At 38.1% G+C, this 24,799-nt stretch overlaps 1 protein-coding gene across 1 annotated transcript in view; it reads left to right on the plus strand.

Moving 5' to 3' along the window:
* Nucleotides 1-24,799, plus strand: part of ADCY1 (adenylate cyclase 1) — a 348,458-nt gene that overhangs the window by 183,278 nt on the left and 140,381 nt on the right. The window contains exon 4 of the mRNA XM_043979268.1: nucleotides 3,318-3,429. Coding sequence (XP_043835203.1) covers nucleotides 3,318-3,429 — 112 coding nt within the window. The remainder of the gene's footprint in view (nucleotides 1-3,317; nucleotides 3,430-24,799) is intronic.

A 24,799-nucleotide genomic window follows, 5' to 3' on the forward strand; every position in this document is an offset into this window, starting at 1 on the left:
ACTGAACAACTACATATATATGTACATACATGTATATGCATATTCGTACAGGTACATATACACATAAATGCACATGATAACTTCACAAGATAATAAAGGCTTGATTTGGGCTTATGACTGGCCAGGGTTGCCATAGCTATGTCCAAATGGCCCGAATCAGGGCCTCCTGCACATTTAGGGTACAGGGCACACCCATGCCAATATCACCTCCACCTCGTAAAATCCACCTCAAGAGTCGGCTCAGGGGCTATCTGAACTCAGCTGAATGGACTCCAAGTCCAGTACTAAACACTCTTCTATGCTGCCTCTTCGTATTGCAAAGGCATTAAACTTTGGTCAAGTCAGCTGAAAGATTACATATATATTGTTGGTTTCATTCAGTTGTTTCAGTCATGTCCAACTTTCGTGACCCCATTTTAGGTTTTCTTGGTAAAAATGCTGGAGCACCTTGTCATTTCCTTCTCTGGATCCTTTTACAGATGGGAAAACTGAGGCAAACAGAATTAACTGACTTGCCCAGGGTCACTCACCTAGTAAGTGTCTGAGGCCAGATTTGAACTCAGGAAGATGATTCTTCATGACTCCAGGCTCAGTGCTGGAATATTTTCCATGACTACTCATGTATAATTTATTTTGAATTGCTTGAGTTCTTGTGGGTGGGGGGATGAGAAGGGAAGGAGGAAGAGAAGTTGGAATACAAAGTTTTAAAAAATCGATGTAAAAATAGGTTTTTTTTTTGTTTTTTTACATATATTTTGGAAAATAAAATTCTATTCAACTATTGTGCTATCCAGCTGCCTACATATCTGTACTGTGACTCAAACACAGAAAAATGAAATAAACCAATTCACAGAAACTTGTGTGATAGAAGAAAATTCTGATGAAATTGGCAAACACTGTTTGGAATTATTACAATATAACCTGAAAGGTTTTGGGAAAACAGTATCAACCATTTGACAGAACATAAATCCCCTCATTCTAGTGTCTGCCATTATTTTACCTTTCCTAGAATGAAACATTAGAGATTAAGGAGGCCCTGGTTCAGGCTGTGCAAGCAGCTATTTTTCCATTCATAATATATATGTATTTTTATCTATCTATCTATCTATCTATCTATCTATCTATCTATCTATCTATCTATCTATCTATCTATCTATCTATCTATCTATCTATCTTTCTAGCATTTGATTTGGAATGAGGGAACCTGAGTTCAAAACCTTATTTTGACATTAAGCAAATCATTTTATTTTCCTGGGCTCCTCACATAAAATGAGTGAGTTGGACTAGATAGACCCCAAAGTCTCTTCCTGTTTTAAGTTTGTGATCCCAGGATCCTTCTGAGGGAGAGAGAAATACAGAAAAGAGAGGAAAATTAAGGTAAATAAAATGGCATCAGGGAAAACTGTTTGCATTATGCTAATAATAGATAAAGAAAAAAAAGAAAAAAAGAAAAAATAGATATAGAACTAAAGAGAGAGGAAAACACTATAAAAATGTGGTGTGGCTATGAAAATAATTAGTCATTTACATAAATTGCTTATTATTTATGCATAATCATCATATGGCAGACAATTTTCTTATTCATTAAATATGCCAAATTAATTTGTATACATTCTACTTAATTATAACACCCAGGCTTATTCCCCATCATTTATTGCCTACATAACATGGTCATCTGCTCACAATTAAAATTAAAAAACAACACAGAGAAAACATTGACAATTAAGGGAACTTAAGAATCTTGATATTTATTAACTAGGGGAAGATCATGGGATAATGTGTCAATGAGGACTAGGGAGTCAAAGCCAGGCTGTCTCCCATAACACAGAATCTGGGTCTGAGCAATTTTAAACCTGGAAATGGATTAAGTCAACATGCATTTATTATGATACCCACCAGGGTATTGTATCAAGTGTTGGATAAGAATCCCATCCTTCCTGGACTCCTTAGATACCTGATGGTATTTATGTTTGCTCTTCTCCAAGAATGCTCACCTGAAGACAGTTTTCTACAGAATGTTTAGTGCTAGTTGTCCAGTTTTTTGTTCTATTGTTTCTTAACTATTCAACTGCATGAGCATTTATTAAGCTCCTGTTATATGTAAGTTACTGTACTAGATGATGGGGGTATAAGACAAAAAACCAAACAGCAGTGAATGTTCTACTCAGTGGCTGAAGTCTGAAATATAGTTGAGTTGTCAGGAGATAAGTAGAGGAATCAGTTAAGTATGTTCAATATTGTTTTGTGAGAGTGCCACAGAGTTCCCAAAAGCATTTTTTAGGAGTAGAAAGTGAGTATATGATTATAGGTTTAAAGCTTTATAGGGTGGTACAGTGGATAGAGTCAGAAAAACCAGAGTTCAAATCCAGCCTCAGACATTTCCTACCTTGGGCAAATCACTTAAGCCTCTGTTTGCCTCAGTTTCCTCACTTGTAAAATAAGCTGAAGAAGGAAATGGCAGACCACTCAAGTATCTTTGCAAAACCCCACCCCCAAAACCCCACCCAAATGGAGTTACAAAGAATCAGACACAACTGAAACAACTGAATAAAAACAACAAATATGTAGTCTTTTTGGTTACTTGACCAAAGTATGGGTACAATAATGGTGCCTACTTCCCAGGGTTGTGGTGAATATCAAATGAGATAATGATTGTAAAGCACTTAGCAAAGTGCCTGACACATAGTAGATGCTCAGTGAATATTTATTGATTGATTGACTTTATACATCACTTAATCTAAAGGTTCTTAACCTGAATTCCATGAACTTTTCTTTTAAAAAATAAATTGATAGCTGTGCTTTAATATAATCAGCTTTTTCTATAAATCTACACATTTTATTTTATGTATTAAAAACATCTGGGAAGTGATCCATAGGTTTCATTAGACTACCAACTGAGTACATCACACACAAATATGTTAACATCTTAACAAAACTGTCATGATCTGATAGCCCATACTCCCCTCATTTTACAAATGAGGAAACTGAGGTTCAGAGTAGTTGACTGATGTGATTAAGATCATCCATCTGTTAAGTACCAAAACTGAGATTCAAATACAATGCCTCTAACTCCAAATCTCACATTTTCCCCAGGATTCCACTGGATTAGACTTTCAGAATTTGGAGTAGACCTTGACTTTTTTTTTTTTTTCAAAAAGGCTGTCACAAACATATTGAAATCAGAGCTCAGAATGCTGAGTTGTTCAGGGTTCTCCATTCACTTTGTATGCATTTCTGCACTGTGCTGCAGTTGGGAGTATTCTGAGTTTGGAGAATACACATGGCACTAATGTTTCTTTTTTTTTTTCTCTTTGCAGCATTTTGTTTGCAGATATTGTGGGCTTCACAAGTTTGGCATCCCAGTGCACGGCTCAAGAGCTAGTGAAGCTTCTGAATGAACTCTTTGGGAAGTTTGATGAATTGGCCACTGTAAGCATATATTTTTCCCCCCTCCAATTCAATTTGAATTGCTTTTTGAATAATAATGTCCCAGGTGAATTACAAATGTTTGAAATCGGAAAGAGACTGGTTGCTAAGCACTATTAGACAGTAAGACCGATAAATCATGAATTTTCAGAGCTTAAAAACTACATTAAATCTTTTCCTTGGGGCTGAGCAATGCATTTACTAGATAAGAAAAATACATAGAGTACATCTGAATACACACACACACATATATGATACGTACACATATGAAAACATACATACATATATATATATGATGTTGAAAAGTCAATACACCTTTGATTAAAACATATTTAAAAGCAAGAATTCTAAATATATCCAATTCTTGATGTGTGCATAAAATAGTCCAATGAAAAAAAAAGAATATATTTTGTGCTACCTACAATTGACCAGATAGTAAAGTTATCTGAGATGAATCAGATTCATTGTAGGTAGAAAGGATCTATTGTCATTTATTTGAGAGAAGTTGGAATTGATACAGAAACACCAGTATCCCAGAGCCCAAGAGACAGGATAGTTACTACCCTCCTCCACATTTATGTGATACTTAGGTAAAGGTCTCATTGAAATGTGTCTAATTGTCATAAATACATCATTTTTTTTATAACTGTGATAACACTCTGCCCACCACAAAGGGACTCCCAGTGCCTTCTTTTCTAGAGAAAGCTTATGCACTGACTTAAACCATTTTGAAGGGAGTGTCTAAAAAACAGGAAATAAGCAAGAAAAAGAGGGCCATGTACTATCAATGATGGCTATCACAAAGCCTTGAAACTAAAATACTAAAGGCAAAGAGAAACCCCGCCCCCAGTTCCTCATACAGAACCTCATTTTATTCCTAGACATTTTAGACACAGCTATAACAAACTTGGTTATCTGTTTTCTGCCCCATATCCTATCAGAAGCAATCAATTAGAAAGGGGAAGAAGGAAGGAAACTAAAGGCAGGCACACCTAAAACAGTAAAAAAAAAAAATAATGGCAGCCATTTGTGACCAACTATAAGTGAACAGGAAAAACTAGGGGACAAAAGCAAATTTAACACCCTATTATAATATTTAGATTGTTTTAAACCTAGAAGCAATATATTGTCTTCTATGCTATTTTAGGGAGTTTAAATTAAATTATAACATATTAGAATTTACAGTCATAATTGCTTTGAGCCCCATGTTGGGAAAATTTCTAACATTTAGACAGAAGTTTGGCTTCATGACTTATTTTACACTTACATTTATTTCTAGCTAAACCCTGGCCTCTTTGAGGTGAGGCAAAACTCAGTTTAACTAAAACATTTGGGGTAAGAACCAAAGTATATTAATATATAGCCACTGAAAGAGGAAGTTGGGGGTGGGTGGAAGAGAATAAACCTTTTCTTGGAACTTTCTTCAGTCCTTGAGGAGGAAGGTACAATAGATGGGATGCAGCCCATATGCTGCATAGGGCTACTGAGGCTCCTTGATCTCTCCTTTCTCTGCTATAGCTCAATCCTACTTTCTCTTCCTCCTTTTGCAGATTCTTTCTAGGTCAGCTCTCAATGTCCCTAACACTTCCTCTCTCTATCCAGACCCTGAGAATCTCTCTTTAGTGCTAAACCAAGTTCTAGTTTTTTTTTAACCAAGTGCCTCAGGACTTGACCTAGTACCTCACTCAATCAGAACAGACTTCCTGGTGAACTTAACTGTCATGTTTTTTATTGTTTCAAGGTGTACAGACCAATTAAGAACTAAGGCAATTACTTTTAAGTGGGGTTGGGAAAATCATGGACCCTGCCCTTATAGGAGACTTCAAAAAGCAAATGTGAAGCCATTTAGTAGAAGGGCAAATGGCATCTGAGAGTTTTGTATTAATGGTATCATTACTGTCATTGATAGTAATGATCCTATGTAATTTTTTAAAAGTTGACCATCTACTCTCATCTGTTAAGAAGATGATGATGTGCTTAATAAAATCAATTGTATTAGAATACATACTTGGGGGGGGGGATGTACCCACAGTCCACTTAAAGCATAATCAGCATTATTTACATTTTATCCCTCACTTTCTTACATGGAGATGATCAGTAAAACAATAAATCAAACTTTGCTATGTGACATCTGCCAATTTCTAAGGTTTAAATTCTCAAACTCAAAATTTAACAAGCAGGTCTCATAAACCAATTCAAGCTAGCTCCAGCATACCCATTTCTATTCTACTTGGGGAGTTTGAATGAAAACAAACAAACTAGGTAATTAAATACAATATTATTAGTGGGTGAGGGGCACTGAAAGGTAATGGCAGTGTTTTAGGAATTTTAGAAATATTTCCCTCAGTAATTGTTAAGTTTTATTTTTTTTATGATAAATAATGGAACCAAACTGCATTTATATGGAAAATTCACTTACATGGAACAGCTTTTTTTTTTTTAACCCAGTAATAGTAACTACTTGGATAAATGAGGTGCAGTGTATAATAGATTAAAAAAAGACCTATGGGACAAAAGCCTGTGGTTTATGACAGTTGTGTAGCAAAGTAGAAGAAAAAATAAAGGAAAATGAATTTATAGAATGGGCAAGTTAGGGTATAATTGCTCTCACTAAAAAAAAAAAAGTATTCTTTTTTTTAAGCAAAGAATTCAATTCACAGTTCTTTTGAGTAGCAACTTCCCTAAAGCAATTCAACAAAATACAGTTCAAAATATATTTGCATGCCTGTGAAGTAGATATTGTCAAGGATAGCAAAGAAAAAAATATAAAATGCAATCTCTGTCTGTATCATTGTGAGGAAGACAAGGCTTAACCAGCTGAAATAATTGATTATATCTTACCATGTCTCGTTAATGGAGTGGTAGAAAGATCAGGAAGTATGATGGGAGTTCAAAGAAGGGAAAAGCCACCTCAAGCTAAAGTGGGGGGGGGCATTTCATGAATGATGTTGAAGTTGATTTTGAAGAATAGGTAATATTTGGCTAGGTGGGATCCTTATGTTCCATCACTGGCATGAAGGAATTTGTTCAGAGGTTAGCAGTGAAAGGGAAGTTAACATTGGTGACTAGAGGAATTAGAGTTAGGGTTAGCATTAATTAATTAATTAGTTAATTAGAGGAATTGGTGACTAGGCCTGATAAGGGAAATTGAAGATCATTGGAGATCTTGAATGACATACCAAGATTTTTGTACTTTAGCTATCTGGGCAGTCATTAAAGTTAGTAAGGAAGGGAAATGTTACAATTAAATTCAGTAAATATTTATTAAGCACCTACTTTGTATGAGGTGCTACCACGTGCTGGTATGCAAAGAGAAATAAGGCCTGGCCCCTACCCTCAGAAACAATGTGATGAAGCAGGGTCACATGTTATGTGGGGAAAAAAATAGATTAATAACTAAAGCCACAAATAGGATGTGAGTGAAACAGTAATACTGCACGCTAACGTTCAGGGAAAGAAAGATAATTTTAAATTAATGATGAAAATGATAGTTGAGGAAGATTAATCTTAGGGCAAAAAGCTGTGGTAAGGGTAGTTAGTCAGAAGTCTATCGTAAGAATTTGCATGACAGAGGCCGGGAGTGGAGAGTAATTGGCATGCACAAGAAGGCTGGATATTACAAAGCAAGAATATCAATAGATCTTGAGATCAGATATGATATGAGATTATGGCGGGAAGGACAGAATTAGAAACTTCATGTTCAGTCCAGGGGGATCAGAAGAATGATTGAGTCATTGATAGAAGATGAAATTAGGATATGATCCTGGTCTTAGGAGGAATGGCATGAGTTTAATTTAAAACATGTAGACTTTGAGCCAGCCATGGAGTCTGAATATGGAAATGATCAATGAGTGCCTTAAAGCAGTAAAGCTCGATGAAGCTTTGGATGCCAAAGTGCAGAATAAGGAAACTCAGTCAGTAGAGGGAAAGCAAGCAAGGTTCTTTATTGATTGGAAATACCATGAGAATGGACGGTCCGAGGATGGGGGCCAAAGGTAGAATTGGGCACACTGAAACTGCCAAAATCCAGGGAGGTTTTATAGATTTCATATCTGGGTCAGGTAGGAACAGGCATCATGAGAGAAGGGGAGAAGCACTGAGCCTAGACCAGGAACTGGTACTGAATAATGGGTGGGGGAGAACACCTGGGTAATTGGCCATTAATTAATATTCAGTCTCCTGGGCTGCATTGAAAGGGGGTTTTCCAAAGTCACTGCAGGCCTTATTTTAACTGGGCATCTCAGGGGATTTGAGTCCCCCGAGAGGCATCTTCATTTAGTCCAATGAGGAGGCTGTTAGGCATTCCTTACACTGGACATTTGGAAATAGGATTGGAACACAAGGTCAGTGGACATTCGGAAATAGGGTTGGAACACAAGGTCAGGGTGAGAAATATGCTGTATGGTAGTAGAAAGAGTAATGAATTGGGTCAGAGGACCTGTCAACTGTTTTGAGTGAGCTATTTTGTTTCAAAGTAAGAGGCTGGAATAGGTGCTTTTTAGCTTTAAATCCTATGATTCTGTGTAGATTTAGGAATCATTTACACTTGAGGTAGATGAGGTCTCAAAGAGAAAGAACAGAGACAGCTGTGGATTCTCCTGCATCACTTTTCCTAAGTTTTATAATGAAAAGAAAGATTTGGGATGGTCACTAGAGGGTGCTGCAAGGCCAAGGAAAAGTTTGTCTTTGTTGAGACAAAGTAGAAGAGCCCCAGAGATAAATCCATTGTAGATGGTAGAGTACAAGACGAGGAAGTAGATGATAGAGGAAATGAGGCTACAGTGGGATGGGATTGGGAGTAGACATGGAGTGCCTAGCTTTAGGAAAGGTGATGGCTTTATCAAATAAGATCACATTTATAAAGCCCTTTGTAAATAAAGTGTTGTATATAAATGCTATTATCATTATTATTGTTATTACTACAACTACTACTACAACTATTACTACAACTATTATTATTCTTATCTTCCTTTGAGACTGGATGTCTCCAGTCTATATTGAAAAGAAAGAAAGGAAGATGAAGAAAACTTGTTTCTGTAGACAAATCAGAATTTTTTGTTTATGAATTGTTGTTTAGTACCTTATTTTGTACCATAAACTTTCTACAGCCTGGTAGCAAAAGTTGAGAAGGTCTTTTAGGAATGATTCTATAGACTCTGGGGGGCGGGGAAGAGAGAGGAGAGGAGAAGTGCACATGCATGACACATGCATGACACATGCATGATGCACATACACACGTGTACGCATACATGCATACACAAGTGTACATACATACAGACATGCATAACACATGCATGACACATGCATGACACATGCATGACACATACACACACCTGCACACACCCGTACACACATACATACACACATACATTCATACATACATGCATACACACATACATATACGTGTACATACATACATATATGTGTATGCATAACACATGCACACCACATGCATAATACATATACACACATGTGTGCACACATACATGCAGACATACATACAAACATGTGTACATACCCACATACATAATGCATGCATAATATATACATAATACATGCATAACACACATTTTAAAGTCTGTACAACATAACATACACTGTGTGATTTGAGTTTCATGATAACTGTATGAAGTAGGGAATAGTTATATCCATTTTATGAATGAAGAAACTGAGGCATTCATCATGCGTGTATCATGCATGTGCCATGCGTGTATCATGCATGTGTTATGTGTGTGGCATGCATGCGCCATGCATGTGCTATGTATGTACAACGTATTGTGTATGTAGAATGTATGTATGTGCACGTTTATATTTGTGTGTACACGTACATGTATGTGTGTATGTATTATGCATGCATTCCACATGCATGCCACATGCATGCCACATGCATGCCACATGCGTACCACATGCATGCCACATGCGTACCACATACATGGTGCATGCACGATACAAGCGTGGCGCGCACATGCCACATACATAATACATGTACGACACATGCATGCCACATACATACTACATGCGTACCACATACATGATACATGTATGACACATGTGTGACACATGCATGTCACATACATACTACATGCATGTGGCATGCATGTGGCATGAGTGCATTATGCATGTATCATGCATGTATTGTGCATGTGGTATGTATGGCGTGCATGGATTGTGTGTCATGCATGTAACATGCATGAACCGCGCATGTTTTGTGCACGTAACATGTATGTGTGTATGTATTATGTATGCATGCACCATGCATGTATCATGCATGCATTATGTATGTGGCATGCATGTATTATGTATGTGATATGCATGTTATGTGCTCAACACATGCGTGGTACATGCATGACACAGTCCATGCACGCCACACATACCACATGCACAATACATGATACTTGCACAATGCACTCATGCCACATGCATGCCACATGCATGCCACATACATAATGCATGATACATGCATGGTGCATGCATGATGCATGCATACATAATACATACACACATATATGTACGTGTACATACAAATATAAACGTGCACATACATACATTCTACATACACAATACGTTGTACTTGCACAACACATGCATAAAACATGCATAACAATGCATACCACATGCATAATACATGCGTGATGCATGCTTGGCAATGCATGTTACGTGCACAAAACATGCGCGGTTCATGCATGTTACATGCATGACACACGCAAAATACATGCATGCCACACACCACATACACAATACACGCATGATACACGCACACCACATGCATGTGTCATGCATGATGCATCCATGCCACATGCATGACACATACATGATACATGCATGATAAATACATGGCGCATGCACGATACATGCATGCCGCGTGCATGACACGTGCATGACACATGCATAGTGCGTGCATGGCACATACATGGTGCATGCATGATACATGTGTGGTGCACGCATGCCACATACATAATACATGCATGATACACGCATGCCGCGTGCATGACACGTGCATGACACATACATGCCACATGCGTGACACATGCGTGCTGCATGCATGCCACACACATATGACACATGCATGATACACATATGATACATGCATGATACACATATGACACATATGACACATGCATGATACACACATGACACATGCACGATACACACATGACACATGCATGATGAATGCATGGTGCATGCATGGTGCATGCATGGTGCATGCATGGTGCATGCATGATGCATGCATGATGCATGCATAATACATCCATACCACATGCATGACACACACCCGTAACACACCCGTACATACATATACGTGTACATGCATGCATTCATACATGCATGCGTACACACACAGAGACATACATATAAATACGTTCAGCTTCTGACACTTGCTGACTTTGTGATTATGTACAAGTCAATTATAACCTGTTTCAGCCTCAGTTTCTTCATTCATAAAATGGATATAACTATTCCCTACTTCATACAGTTATCATGAAACTCAAATCAGACAGTGTATGTTATGTTGTACAGACTTTAAAATGTTATTTTAAAAAGCAATTATTACAATTTTACAGCTGAGGAAATTGAGGCTCCATGATACCAAGTGCCTTACCCAAGTGCCATTAAGTGGAGCTGTGGATTTTAACTTAAATGATATAATTCCAAATTCAGGTTTTTTTCTGTGTGTGTGTATGTGTGTGTGTGTGTGTGTGTGTGTGTATGCCCATGTGCACACTTGTGTGCCAAATCTGCCTGATATAGAACTGAAATATGGGTTTCAATAATAATAATAGTTAATATTTATGCAGTACTATAAGGTTTAAAAAATTGTACATTATCTCTTTTGATCCACACAACAAACCTATGACTAGGTGCTATTTTTATTCCTGTTTTATAGATAAGGAAACTGAGACGGGGAGCTGTGGGGACCAATTTTTAATTGGGGAGTTCTAGCTAAGCAGCTCGCGGCAATATTGGGGCAAGGAAGGAGACCGGCAGCCTCCCTCAAAACAGAACAAGATTTATTTTAACAAGAATGAACTTTAAAAAACAAAACAACACAAACAGCATCAGTAGGACCAAGGGAAAGGAAATAAAATGGGGAAAGGGAAATTATAATACCTGAAAAAATACCACCGCCCAGGAATCAGCTGAAAATACTCAGCAGAACACCTGTCGCTTTCCAACTTCCACCTAGAATGCCCAATTCTCCTCCCCAAAACGTAGAAACACCCCACACAGTCCCAACCAATGGGATGGCCGCTCTGACAGTCACATGACTGCCCTCACTAGGCTTCCAATCATTATAATTTTGCCAGGCCCATGTAGGCCTCAGCAAGTGGTGATGACTTGAGGTGCCAGAGCCCTGGCAAGGGCTACAACCAGTGGGTGGAGCAACTTGCGGTTTGCGGAGCCCCAGGCCAGTGCGCTCCGAGGCATAAAAACCTCAAATAACAATTAATTCTTTACAGAGCAGTTAAATGACTTAAATGTCTTACTTAGGGTCACACAAAAATAAATATATAAGGTGTTATTCAAACTTGGATCTTCCTGACTACAATAAGCACTCTTTCTACTACTCGGTCTAGCTATCTACAACAAAACAATTTTAAAAGAATTATACTTATTTTATGTATTTTGTATTAGTTTCTTTTTGTTTTTGTTATAGAATCACAAGAGGCAGCCAGGTGGCTCAGTGGATAGAGTGCTGGGCTTGGAGTCAGGAAGTCTCATCTTTGTGAGTTCAAATCTGGCCTCAGACGCTTAGTAGTTGTGTAACCCTGGGCAAGTCACTTAACTCCGTCACAGGATTCTCCTCTGTAACATGAGCTAGAGAAGGAAATGGCAAACAATTCTAGGATCTCTGTCAAGAAAATCCTAAATGGAATTGCAACGACTCAGACGCAACTGAACAATAATAAATAGAAACTCATGTCTCATTTAACAAGTGAGGAAACAGAGTATAGCTACATCATGAATCTGCTGAAGGATGAATTTGCTTAGCTGGGGCTTTTAAGAGAAAAAAGAGAAGGCAACATTCCCCTTAATTGTCAGGATTTTTGATTGCTTCCCTCCAGTAAATCCTTGTGAAGAGGAATTCTCTGGGTCCCAATGTTCTTTCCTCTCTGTTTGGCAATGTGAACTATGGAGAAAGGTTGGCTGGTTTATAGGCCTATGAATCTATTCTTTTAATCCTCCCTTATTTCCTGCCATAGTTTCTCTTAATGGGGATACAGTAGAAAAGGTTCTGTATTTGGAGTCAGAAAAAATGGGATTAAATTCTAGGTCTGCAATTTTCTATCTATTTGACCTTGGGCCAGCCTACTATTTGGCAGACTGCTAAGGATTGGGGATACAAATAAGGCAGGGAAAGATAATCCCTGCTCTCAAGGTGTTTACAGTCTAATGGTGGCTCAGTGGATAGAGTGCTGGGCATGGAGTCAAAAAGTCTCTATCAGTATATCAGCTCTTAACAGATTGCCAGAATTCTGGATTAAGGGCAACATTTTTTTTTTCATTGAATAGTAATGCCTTTCAAATGACAACTAAAGCTACATGTTATTTATGAAGTAAAGCTGTATGCTATGATTCAGACATAAATAGCAGTGTGGGTAAAATCTGTTAAAAACACATCAAGCATATACATACATATGCATATACATATAGGACAGCTGCGGGGTACAGTGGATAGAGTAGCAGACCTGGAGTTAGGAAAACTCATCTTCCTGAGTTCAAATCCAGCTTCATACACTTAATAGCTATGTGACCCCAGGCAAGTCATTTAACCCTGTTTGCCTCAGTTTCCTCACCTGTAAAATGAACTGGAGAAGGAAATGACAAACCACTCCAATATGTCTGTCTGTCAAGAAAATCCCAAGGAGCAGCTAGGTGGCACAGTGGATAAAGCACCAGCCCTGGATTCAGGAGGACCTGAGTTCAAACCTAGTCTCAGCACTTACTAGCTATGTGATGTTGGGCACAGTTGGGCAAGTCACTTAACCCTCATTGCTCCGAAAAAAAAACACAAATGAGGTCACAAAGAGTTCGACAGGACTGAAAAATGACTGAAGATACAGGGCACACACAACTCAGGGTATGGGAAGAACAGGTATCAGAAGGGCTTTGTGAAGGAATCCTAGTATTTCAAGTAGGAGAGATGAGGAGAGAATGTATTCCAAATGAAGATACAATGTCCTATATTACAGAGGACAAGCACTTTGGCTGGAAGGGGGAGTCTATGAGGGAGAGGAAGGTGAGATAAATATGGAAAGGTAGTCTGGAGTCAGAATCTGCAGGGCTTTTAGGGGCAAACAGTTTTATCATAAAGGAGCCAAAGAGGGGCTGTATGTGTTTCACACCCTAAAGTTTCTTTTCTGTCCCTCTCCTCCTCCCCATATTTTAAGAATACATTTATCTGTATTTCTGCATATTTCCCAGCAGTCAAAACCCAGTATAAATCTTTGGCCAGATTGCCTGTTCCATCCATTGGAGTTTCTGGCTATGCCTTGTTCTGGTGCCTCCCTGTCCCCCAACTCTCACCCTCTTCAGTTGTATAACCTTCCTATCCCCCACGCACTGCACATGTGCTCCCACACTGCCCCTTTCTGACCAAAGAAAAGATGTAAGACAGAAGTTATGCAAGATCCTTTCCCTAAAAGACTATTTATCTTGAGAGTCTAGAAAAAACATCACATGTAATAGATTAGGTGCGGAACTTGGGAGTCAAGAAGACCTGGGTTAAAATCCTGCCTGAAATACTATGAACTGTTTGATCCTAAGATAGCCATTCCTAATCTTTGTGCCTCAGTTTCCTAATCTATAAAATAGAGGAGGTAGACTCAAAGGTCTTTAGGTCTCACTCAATTCTAAATCCATGATCCTTTCAACTGTCAGAATTTCTAGACAGGGGTTATTAGTCCATTTGTGGGTTGGATGAAAGCAGGTAGACAAGGGTAAAAAGAAAGCAAATAGAGATCTCAGGAAGATAAAGAGAAGAAAGGAGCTTCAGGGAAAGGGGGGTGGTCTATATAGCATTCACAGTTTAAAAATATATAGTTATTCATTATAGAGAAGGTACTAGACAGCTGCATGGCATAATAGATAAGTGCTAGGCCTAGCATCAGGAAGACCATAGTTCAAATCCAGCCTCAGACACTTACTAGCTGTGTGACCTTGGGCAAGTCATTTAACTCCTCATCTGTTAAAATGGGGGATAATAATAGTACCCACCTTCTTGAATTATTTTAATGATCAGATGAGACAATATCTATAAGGCACATAGTAGGCGCTTAATAAATGTTTATTTCCTTCCTTCCTTTTTTGCCCAATATTTCAACACTCTCAGTAACTGATTTCTTTGGTATAAACACTTCTTTTGTAGATGCAGATCACAAGCCTGTCACAATTTAGTGGTTTGCCTTTGTGAGTTCATAAGATTGGTAGGAATAAATGCACAAAAGAGGCCTTTGAAAACTAGAACACATTATATGGCCATAAGGTATTATTATTAGATACTAGACTTTTACTGAAGTTAAAAACCCTACGTTGATGACAGAATATTTGGGACTATATTTCCTTTATACTTTATTCTGAATGGTTCCAAGTAGCCTGGTACAGTCAGTTGGGCGCTCTCGCGTGCGCGCTCTCTCTCTCTCTCTCTTTCTTGTTTTATATATATATACATACACATATATGCATTAAATACTAGAAAAACATTTGTATTTCTAGTATTTTAAAGGGATTCTGATTTTATACATAAGCATAAATTATAATATAATAATATACACATATATATTCCTTAAAATTCCATTAAAACAAGACAATCTGTTCTCTTATTTACTGCTTAGATGGCTTATGTCCCTCTGACCATCTTTTTTTATCTTTGGAGAAATGGGAAGGGTGATTTGAGCATTGTGAATGTTCAAAGATTTCTGTACAGAGAAGAAAGCTTTACTCCTTCAGGGAAAGTTGCCTTCTGAAAGGAAAACAAATGAACAGTTAGTTACATCTTTTTTAAAGTAAAAGACAAGAATATAGGATGCCCACATACTCACCAGCACCATTGCCGCCACCACCACGTGCTTTAAAACTGTTATTTGAATTAACAAAATGACAATCCAGTTCCAAAATCTGCCATCAAGGTGATATTCTGGAAAAGCTTCTTGGTAGAATGCAAATGGGGCTAATGTGGGAGAAGGAGAACAGGGTTTAAATCCTAGTTCCAGTGTTTACTAGCTGTTTGCCCATGGGTAAATCATTAGATAATAGATTGAGCAAAATGCCCCTTTTACCTCTAAAAGTCCTCATTGTATCAAGGAGCAAGCTGAAGCCTAGAGAAGAGGAGAGACCTGCCCACAGGCCATCAGTGATGGAACCAGAACTGGGACCAAAGTCTTGCCCCCAAATTCTGTGTTCTTTCTGCATTGCTCCTCGCTTTCTCTCTTTTCTTTTCAGTTCCCTCTTATAGAAATTAGGAATAGTCATACTTATATGGCTATTCTACCTGTGTTGTTAGGGAAAAGCACTTTATAACTCTGATAGTGCTATCTAATATGAATCCTGATTTAATAATGAACTGGATTGCTCTCAGTCATTTATTTTGAACTGTGAAGGGAAAGCTGAGGAAAGGGTATTGTCAGCTCTGTAAGCTGCTTCATAATCTTCCTATCCTTACTTAATTTAAATTGGAAGAATTTTGTCCATAGAGAAAAAGGGGATTTAAATTGCTGACTTAGGCTGCAAACTTTTTGAAGTAAAGAACCAGAACTATATTATCTATCCTATCGGGAACACTGTATGGAATTAGGCATGTAATAAATGCTTTTTGATGATAATAAGATAAATTGTTAGCAATGATAGCTAAAAACACTGTTTTCATGCCAATTAAACTAGATTTGAATTATAATGGGAATGTGAGCACATTTTCATCCTCATCTCTCATATCTCTAACTGCCAAAGGATGACTTCACTTGGATGCTCCCCTATCATTTCACATACAGAATTTCCATGGAGAGAACTTCAAACCCAAGTCTCCTTTTATTCCCTGATCATCAGTTCTGTCAGTGACAGAGAGTCTAATGAGGCTCCTCCTTTTTAGATCATGACCTTGGTAATTGAGGGACCTACAGTTTCCCATTGGTAGTAAATCACTCAAAGTGTGACATTCTCCATAGGCCATTTAGAATGCAAACTGTACTTCATTATCCAAGGAGGGACCCCAGGGCAGGTGATATCTAAAGATAAAAGGGCAGGTCTTCATTTTAAAACCTAAATCAAGTGTGGCAGTTTGCTAAGTATGAGAGGCATACTGGGAAGAGTACTGGACAAAAAGTTAGATGGGACCTAAATTTGAAATTAGTATGTTAATTACTTGCTTTACTTCTCTGAACCTCTGTTTGCTCTTTTGGAAAATGAGGATGATCTCACCTATCTCAGTGTGATTCAGGACTGTGCTGGACCCAGTTTGAATCAGATCTTCCAGAGCTGATTGTTAAATTTTCTATTTGGGCATTTATACCTCAGAAATTGTCAAAAGCTTCAAATCAGGGTTTGATTTATTGTTTTGTTGATTGTCTAGCCTTAAGAAAGTGATGGAAGGGGCAGCTAGGTGATGCAGTGGATAGAGCACCGTCCCTGGAGTCAGGAGTACCTGAGTTCAAATCTGGCTTCAGACACTTAACAGTTACTAGCTGTGTGACTCTGGGCAAGTCACTTAACCCCAATTGCTTCACTAAAAAAAAAAATTAAAAAAGAAAGTGATGGGAAAATGTTAATAATGCAGATTAAACTCAAAAATGTGTTCTGCATACATTGTCTTCCCCTATGCCTTCTCCCCCCCTCCCCACCAGGGCTAGTTGTTAAACATTTATTTTCATACCCTTGTCAGGACCAAATGATATCTTATGCAAAGCACTTTGCAAATGTTAATTTTCATGAAAATATCAATTAATATTGTCGTCATTATTCTGTCAGGATTTTTAGTTTCATATTAGGTCCACCTAACCCTAATTCCTTACTTCCTCCTCAACCTTTACAAAAATACTGAGTTCCATTTATAAACCCCCACCTTCAGATAGCATTTGCTTTCTAGAGAACCACTTAACATTATTGCTAGTTGCTTTTTTTCCTCTGCATCTCATGTCTCTGAACTTACTTAATGGTTTATTCCCCCAGGATGAGACTAATGTCATGAACTTCTATTCTCTGTCAACAGAACTATTAGATTTATCGGGGTTTCCTTAGATTTGTTCCTTTTTTCCTCCAGCTGCTACTCTCTCATCCCAATTGCTCTGTTGCCTTCTATAACCTGTGTTCCAACAGCCCAAGTTCTGGATTTTCATGGACTCAGTATGATGGAAGGAAAACATTTTATGTCTTCAGCTTTTTATGCTTGTATCCACAGATGCCTCTGCTAAAGTCTTTGACTATAGTTTATGTCTAGCTTTCTACAACTGTGGGGAAATTTATCCTAAGTTCATGAAAACACACTTAAGGCAACACATGCATTTATCAAGTATAAGAAAGCCTTCATTCCATGGCCCATCCCTAAAGAAAAACCAGAAAATCCAAAGGACTGACAAGACCCATAAACAAAAGCAGAACATATATAATGAAGTCACAAAAGCCTAGCAATACAATCCTCTTCCATGTTGAGTGACTTTAAATTTTCCCCAGGACCCTCAAATCTTCTAGACTAATTGCAACACCAATCAATGTGGATGCCCTTCAGCTGTGAACAAACCTGGGATTGCCCCAAGGAAACTCCTGACATTCCAGTTATCCTCTTGTTCCGTAGGGATGCATGCAGTTCCCTGAATCCTTAGTGCCACCCTATGGTTGAAATTCCCCTGAAAAAGGAAAATAAACATGGAGTTACTAGACAGACAACACTTTTAACTATTTTTTTCTTTTTTTTTCTTTTTTTGTGTGGGGCAATGAGGGTTAAGTGGCTTGCCCAGGGTCACACAGTTAGCAAGTGTCAAGTATCCTGGTTGGATTTGAACTCAGGTCTTCCTGAGTCCAGGGCTGGTGCTTTATCCACTGCATCACCTAACTACTCCCCAACAGGCAACACTCTTAATGAATTGAGTCCTACTTTCATCCCACAGAGACCCACACTGATATAAAGGTTAATGCTTCTGCTCTGAGGATTTTCACTTCCTTAGAAGGGAAATGTACATGGGGCTGCTTGTAAGGGAGCTTCCTTTTTCATCTAACACATTCTGCCTGAATAATAGCTCTAAGAGATGGGGTTTGAGTGTCCCAAACCTGGGAGGATCTATAAAATTTTGACTAGTAAATATGTACAGCAGTATTCTGAGTGAAGGGAAAGATCCCCTAAAAGAATAGAGAAAGAACAAGGTATATGTAATTTGTGGGGCTAGGTATGATGGGGATTTAGGAAAAGATTTTAACTAGAGTGCAGAGTAGAGGTTGATAAGACTATAAATATAAGTTGTCATTCATTCATGTCTAACTCTTTGTGACCCTATTTGGAGTTTTCTTGGCAACCATGAGAGTAGTTTGTCATTTCCTCCTCCAGCTCATTTTATGGATGAGGAAATGGAGGCAAATAGGGTTAAGTGACTTGCCCAGAGTCACAAATCTAGTAAGTGTCTGAGACTAGATTTGAACTCATAAAGAGGAATCTTTATGACTTCAGACCCACCACTTTATCCACTGTGCCACCTAGATGCTCTATAAATAAAAGTAGGAATGATATTGTGATGGGTCTTGAAAGATGGGCAAAGAAGCTTGGGCTATGGATTGCAGAAAGCAAGGAGCCATTCCAGGTCATTCAACGGGGATTCAGGATAAACATTTTTTTAATTAAATTTGCTTTGATAATGTTGGTTGGAATAGATTGGAAAAGAAGTGACTAGAAGAGAAAACAATTAGGAGTGATTATAAGTGTTAGGTGATAAAGGCAAGGATTAGCAAAGAAGGTATGGAATGGATGAATGGAAAAAGAATTGTGAACTTGGGGTCAGAAGAAACTGATGACTGAACATGAGGAGAAATTGAAGAATAACAAATATCTCCAAGAAATCAAGTCTGGGTAATCGGAAAAATGGTGGAACAAGTAACAGGTACAGAAAGTCACCGAGAAGAGTGGTGGTTTTTTTGTTTTTGTTTTTGTTTTGGTTTTTGTTTTGTTTTCTTGCTGGGCAATGAGGGCTAAGTGACTTGCCCAGGGTCACACAGCTAGTAAGTGTCAAGTGTCTGAGGCCTGATTTGAACTCAGATCCTCCTGAATCCAGGGGCAGTGCTTTATCCACCATGCCACCTACCTGCCCCCACGAATGGTATTTTTGTGGGTATTTTTTAAGGATGAGTGAGAAAAATTTTTAACATACTGAGTTTAATGGCAGGACATCCAGGTGAAAATGTACAGTAAACAGTTGTACATGTGGGATAGGAGCCAGAGAGAACTGATGAGATATCCAGGGAAGAGAATCTAAGGAAAGAAGAGAGGTGTTTTGACCAGTAAGAGTATGTTCCTTTTTTTTTTCTGCCTCTCATCAAATTGGCCCCAGAATCTGACCCCCAATTCTGCCCATCCCATCTGACCACTCTGTGCTAAACAGAGATTAGTTTAACCCTTGTTGTGCTAGACTTTTTTGGTTATTGTGCTCTAGATGGCCATAAGTACTATTCCCTGGGCATCTTACTGCCTGCTCAGGTATTTCCTCAGAAATACCAGCAGTACGTCAGTTCCTACAAACAGTGCTGAGTTTTCTGGGAAAAAAGAAGAGCCAGAGATGTCACTGACTTAATCTCTAACCAAAACTCTTGACCCTTCCTTTGTTGTTTTGTCACCATCCTTATATTCTCATGTGGGATTATTAAGATTCAGTGCCAAGTTCTAATTTTCTTTGACATTTTTTTTGGATTATCCTCTCTCCCCTTTTCTCATTTCCCTTATTTTCTCTTGCTTTCCACAACCCCTTTTCCTTTTTCTTTCATATTTTTTTATTTCTCAACTCAGTAACAACCCTCAAAAGTGTAATGTAGTGGAAAAAATACTATATATGAAGTCAAAGACCTAGGTTTGGGTCTTGGTTCCGTTATTAACTTTGGACAACTGTGTGGCTTCAGACAACTCACTTCACCTCTCAGGGCCTCAACTTCCTTATCTATCAAGTATGTGTGCATGACAAGACATGATAGACATGAATGTGATGACCTCTGAAGTCCTTTCTGACTCCAAATCCTCAGATTCTATAAATGGAAGTGGTAGTTACAGCTGGAGTTAGAGCAGAGAATAGTCTACATTATTACTTTTTTCTACTGCTGCCATTCTCATGAGGAAAATGAAGTGCTTTACTGAAAGAGGAGTAGGCTGAGAGCAAAATTTGTAGCTGCTCAGAGGGAAAAACTGCTTTTGCCTTGGTAGGGGAAGAAGAGATAGTGGTGACAGAGCTTAAGAGGAGGTATGGCCAGCCAGGCTGAGAAGAGCAGAAGTTCTTAACCTTTTTTGTACCATGGACTCCTTAAACAATCTGGTAAACACTATGGAACCCTTCTCAGAATAACGCTTTTAAACAGATAAAATAAAGCACTTGAGATTATAAATGAAACCATCTTATACTGAAAGGCAGTTATCAAAATATGTTTAAAAAAAATCATAGGCCCCAGGTTAAGAACCTTTGGCCTAGAGAAAGTAGACTAGGTAAAAAAAAAAAAAAACAGATTTAGCTCAGGGTCCTTGGGGCTAGATATTTTGAGAGTGGGAAAAATTAATTAAACATGATACACTGGGTTGCTTAACCAATTTAAACTTTCTCTCAACTGGATTACCAGACATGAGACAATGTGGCACAGGAGGAGCTTGTTCTAGTTGGAAGCCGAGATTTTTATTTCAACTCTGCCTCTTACTAGCTTTGTGACCTTGAGTAAGTGACTGGACCTCTTTTCATCTGAAAAATAGTAAGAGAAGGAAGAAAGGAAGGAAGGAAGGAAGGAAGGAAGGAAGGAAGGAAGGAAGGAAGGAAGGAAGGAAGGAAGGAAGGAAGGAAGATATGAAAGAAGGAAGGAAGGAAGGAAGGAAGGAAGGAAGGAAGATATGAAAGAAGGAAGGAAGGAAGATAGGAAGGAAGGAAGGAAGGAAGGAAGATATGAAAGAAGGAAGGAAGATATGAAAAAAGGAAGGAGGAGAGGAAAGAAGGAAGAGAGGGAGGGAGGATGAAGGAAAGAAGAAATGAAGGAAAAAATGATGAAAGGAAGGAATGACTGAACAAATGAATGAAGGCCATCCTAGATGGGATTTGATGATCTCTGAGGTCCCTTCTAGATTAAAAAAAAATAAGATTTTATGACATTAAGCAAACATAGCTCTGCATTTTCCCAAATTCTTTTTAATGCTCAGAAATCCATGTATAAAGTAATTATATCAATTGGAGCAATGTATAACTAACAAACCATTAACATTACTATCGTACATTGACTCTTGCTTCCTTGAACTTTAATATCCTCTCATAAAATGAACTGATATCCCAGCTATAATAGTCATAGGATATCTGCCTTCTTCAATAAATTTTATTTGCTCTGCTACCTAAAGCAAGTCTCCCACCCTCTGGGTATTTGGTTCCTCACCTGTAAAATGAGGTGGTTGGAATCAATAGACTGCAAGGATTCTTCCACCTCTAAATCTATGTTTCTCATGAAAATGATCAGATCACCAGTGTCAGAGATACCTTTGTGTTAATTCAGGTTAATGCCTCCAGCAAGGATGGCAGGTGATAAAATGCTCTAGTTATGTCACATGCATGATTGCTCTCTCTCTCTGTAGCCCCCACCTTCTCTCTTCCTACTGTTTTTCTGTGACAGGGATGACTTGGGTTGAGTACAATTGAAATGTATTATTTCTTAGCCTTAAAGTATTTCCTTAGGCAAATTCATGCTGCTATTTGTGAACTTTGGCTTCCCTGATGATAACCATGTATTACCAGCTTAGAGTGACTCTTTCTTTCTTCTTCTCTGTTGAACACTATCCTTGCTTAGACTAAGACTTTGTTTGTAATACTTCACCTATTTATTCATGTTTATTGAAGACTAGGACAGTGTCCTAGACCCTGAAAATTACTAGGAATGGTGATGAAATGTAGAATTGAGTACCTGAATTTCAAAAAAAGGCTTAAACACTATATATCATACATATCATGTTTATGTTGCATAATAATGTTTTGTACAGCACAAATTATGTCCCAGATTTCATATAATCTCTTGATTAAAATGATATAAAATCCAGTGAGTTAACAGGCATTTATTGTGCACTTACTATGTATCAGAAATTATGCTAAGCACTAAAAAGAGGCAATGATAGCTTTTTAAGTACTCCAGAGGGGGTTTCAAAGTAAAAATTTTATCTAGCACTGAGGTCCAAGATAGATGGGAGGGCTGTTAGTATCCAAGATCTTTTCATAGACTCCATAGTGAAATCTTCCAACTCTAATTCCTAATACCTCTAGGGAAAGAAGAAGTTCTGGTATTGTTTTTGAAAGGGATAAACTAGAAAGCTATTTTCAGCTGACCAACTGAATTAGGCAATGAATAGGCAATTTTCTTTTACAAACTTTAATTTGAACTTCCATTTCCAAGTAGGTAATATTATTTTCTGCGTGATATTTTCAGAATTTGGGTATTTTTATCTTATAATATTTTAGGAAGAACAATGAATAAATTTGTGAATTATGATTGATTTTAGTTTCTTGTGCTTTATGTGAACTGGTAGTGAATTCAAGTGTTTAAGGATCATAGGCACTTGATATGAACTGCAACATTTGGGAGATTCATTCACAATTCAAACTTAAAGTGTAGTTTCTTTGAAAAAAATTCTTGAAATAAAGGTCAAGACTTCATTAAGCAGCTTTTTGGATTTAGTATAAAGGGTGACAATTCAAGGCATATGCTAGGCTTTGTTTCTACCTCAATATATATTAACCATAACATATGTTCATACTCATGCCCAGGCCCATATACACACATACATGGAGAATATCCTTTACATTTTTCTTTGATGTGGTCCTTCATGGAAAATGCAATAAAAGAAGACCATGTCTTGTGGGCTTATTGGGTGGCCAAAAAATAGCTTGTTTCTAAGGTTACATTGTGTGCAGCAGAAAACAATGTTTTTTTTCCCCTCATCAAAGCATTTCTTTGGTTCCTTTTGTCAATTCCAAAGGTTGAAGTTCTAAGATCATTGGGTCAAAAGATTTCAAACTGGAAGGAACTGTAGAAATTATCTATTGGGGTGGGTGGGTGTGGAGCCAAGATGGAAGAGGTTATCTTTGGACCAGAGAACAGGCCAGGTGAGAGAAAAACCTGCCCTCCCTCAAACCAAAACACCTGGGACCCTCTGAAGCTTGGGACAGTGTAGCTTGGAAGTAGGGCCCCACTGTAAGAGGGAATTAAATGTCAAATAAAAGACAGCAAGATGAACAATCAAACAAATCTGAGAATTATTGAAAGAGCTCCTGACACAATTACCCCAAAAACAGCAATAAAAGAAGCCCTCAAGCCAATTTGCTAATTAACCAACCGGCAGAACTATGTGTGCTGGGATAGCTGAATTCCTCCTTAGGTCTCACATACACATATACTCCTGTATCCCCCCCACCCCCTCACCCCCTGGTCAGCCATTCAGCCCTCTCACCCATTAGTAAGCTTACTTCCAGAAGACACTGGCACTGCAGCTGATTCTGAGGCTCAGGGGTAAATTGACAGGAGAGTCATGAGAAAAAAGTCAAAAGCCTGAAAAGCTAAATAGAAAAGGAAATTAAAAAAGCTCTCTGAAGAATATTATTACCTAAGAATTAGGATTAAACAAATGGAAGCTAATGACTTTATGAGAAACCAAGACACAGTAAAGCAAATCCAAATGAATAATAATAAAAAAAAATAGAGGGCAATATAAAATATTGCCTTGTAAAAACAGCTGACCTGAAAAATAGATCCAGGAAAGATAATTTGAAAATCATTGGACTACCTGAAAACCATGAACAAAATAATAGTTTAGATAGCATCTTCCAAGATATGTCAGGGAAGAGGGCCCTGATATTCTAGAAGCAGAAGGCAAAAATAGAAATTGAAAGAATCCATCAATCACCTCCTGAAAGAGATCCCAAAAGGAAAACCTCCAGGAATATTATAGCCAAATTCCAGAGCTCCCAGGTCAAGGAGAAAATATTGCAAGAAACTAGAAAAAAGGGATTCAAATAGTGTGGAGCTACAATAAGGATAAAACAAGATCTAGCAGCATCTACATTAAAGGACCAGAGGACATGGAATATGATGTTACAGAGGGCAAAGGAACTGGTACTACAGCCAAGAATTATGTACCGAGCAAAACTACGTGTGATCTTTCAGAGGAAAAATGGGAGTTCAA

This window comes from Dromiciops gliroides, chromosome 1, assembly GCF_019393635.1.
Source record: "Dromiciops gliroides isolate mDroGli1 chromosome 1, mDroGli1.pri, whole genome shotgun sequence".
NCBI lineage: Eukaryota > Metazoa > Chordata > Mammalia > Microbiotheria > Microbiotheriidae > Dromiciops > Dromiciops gliroides.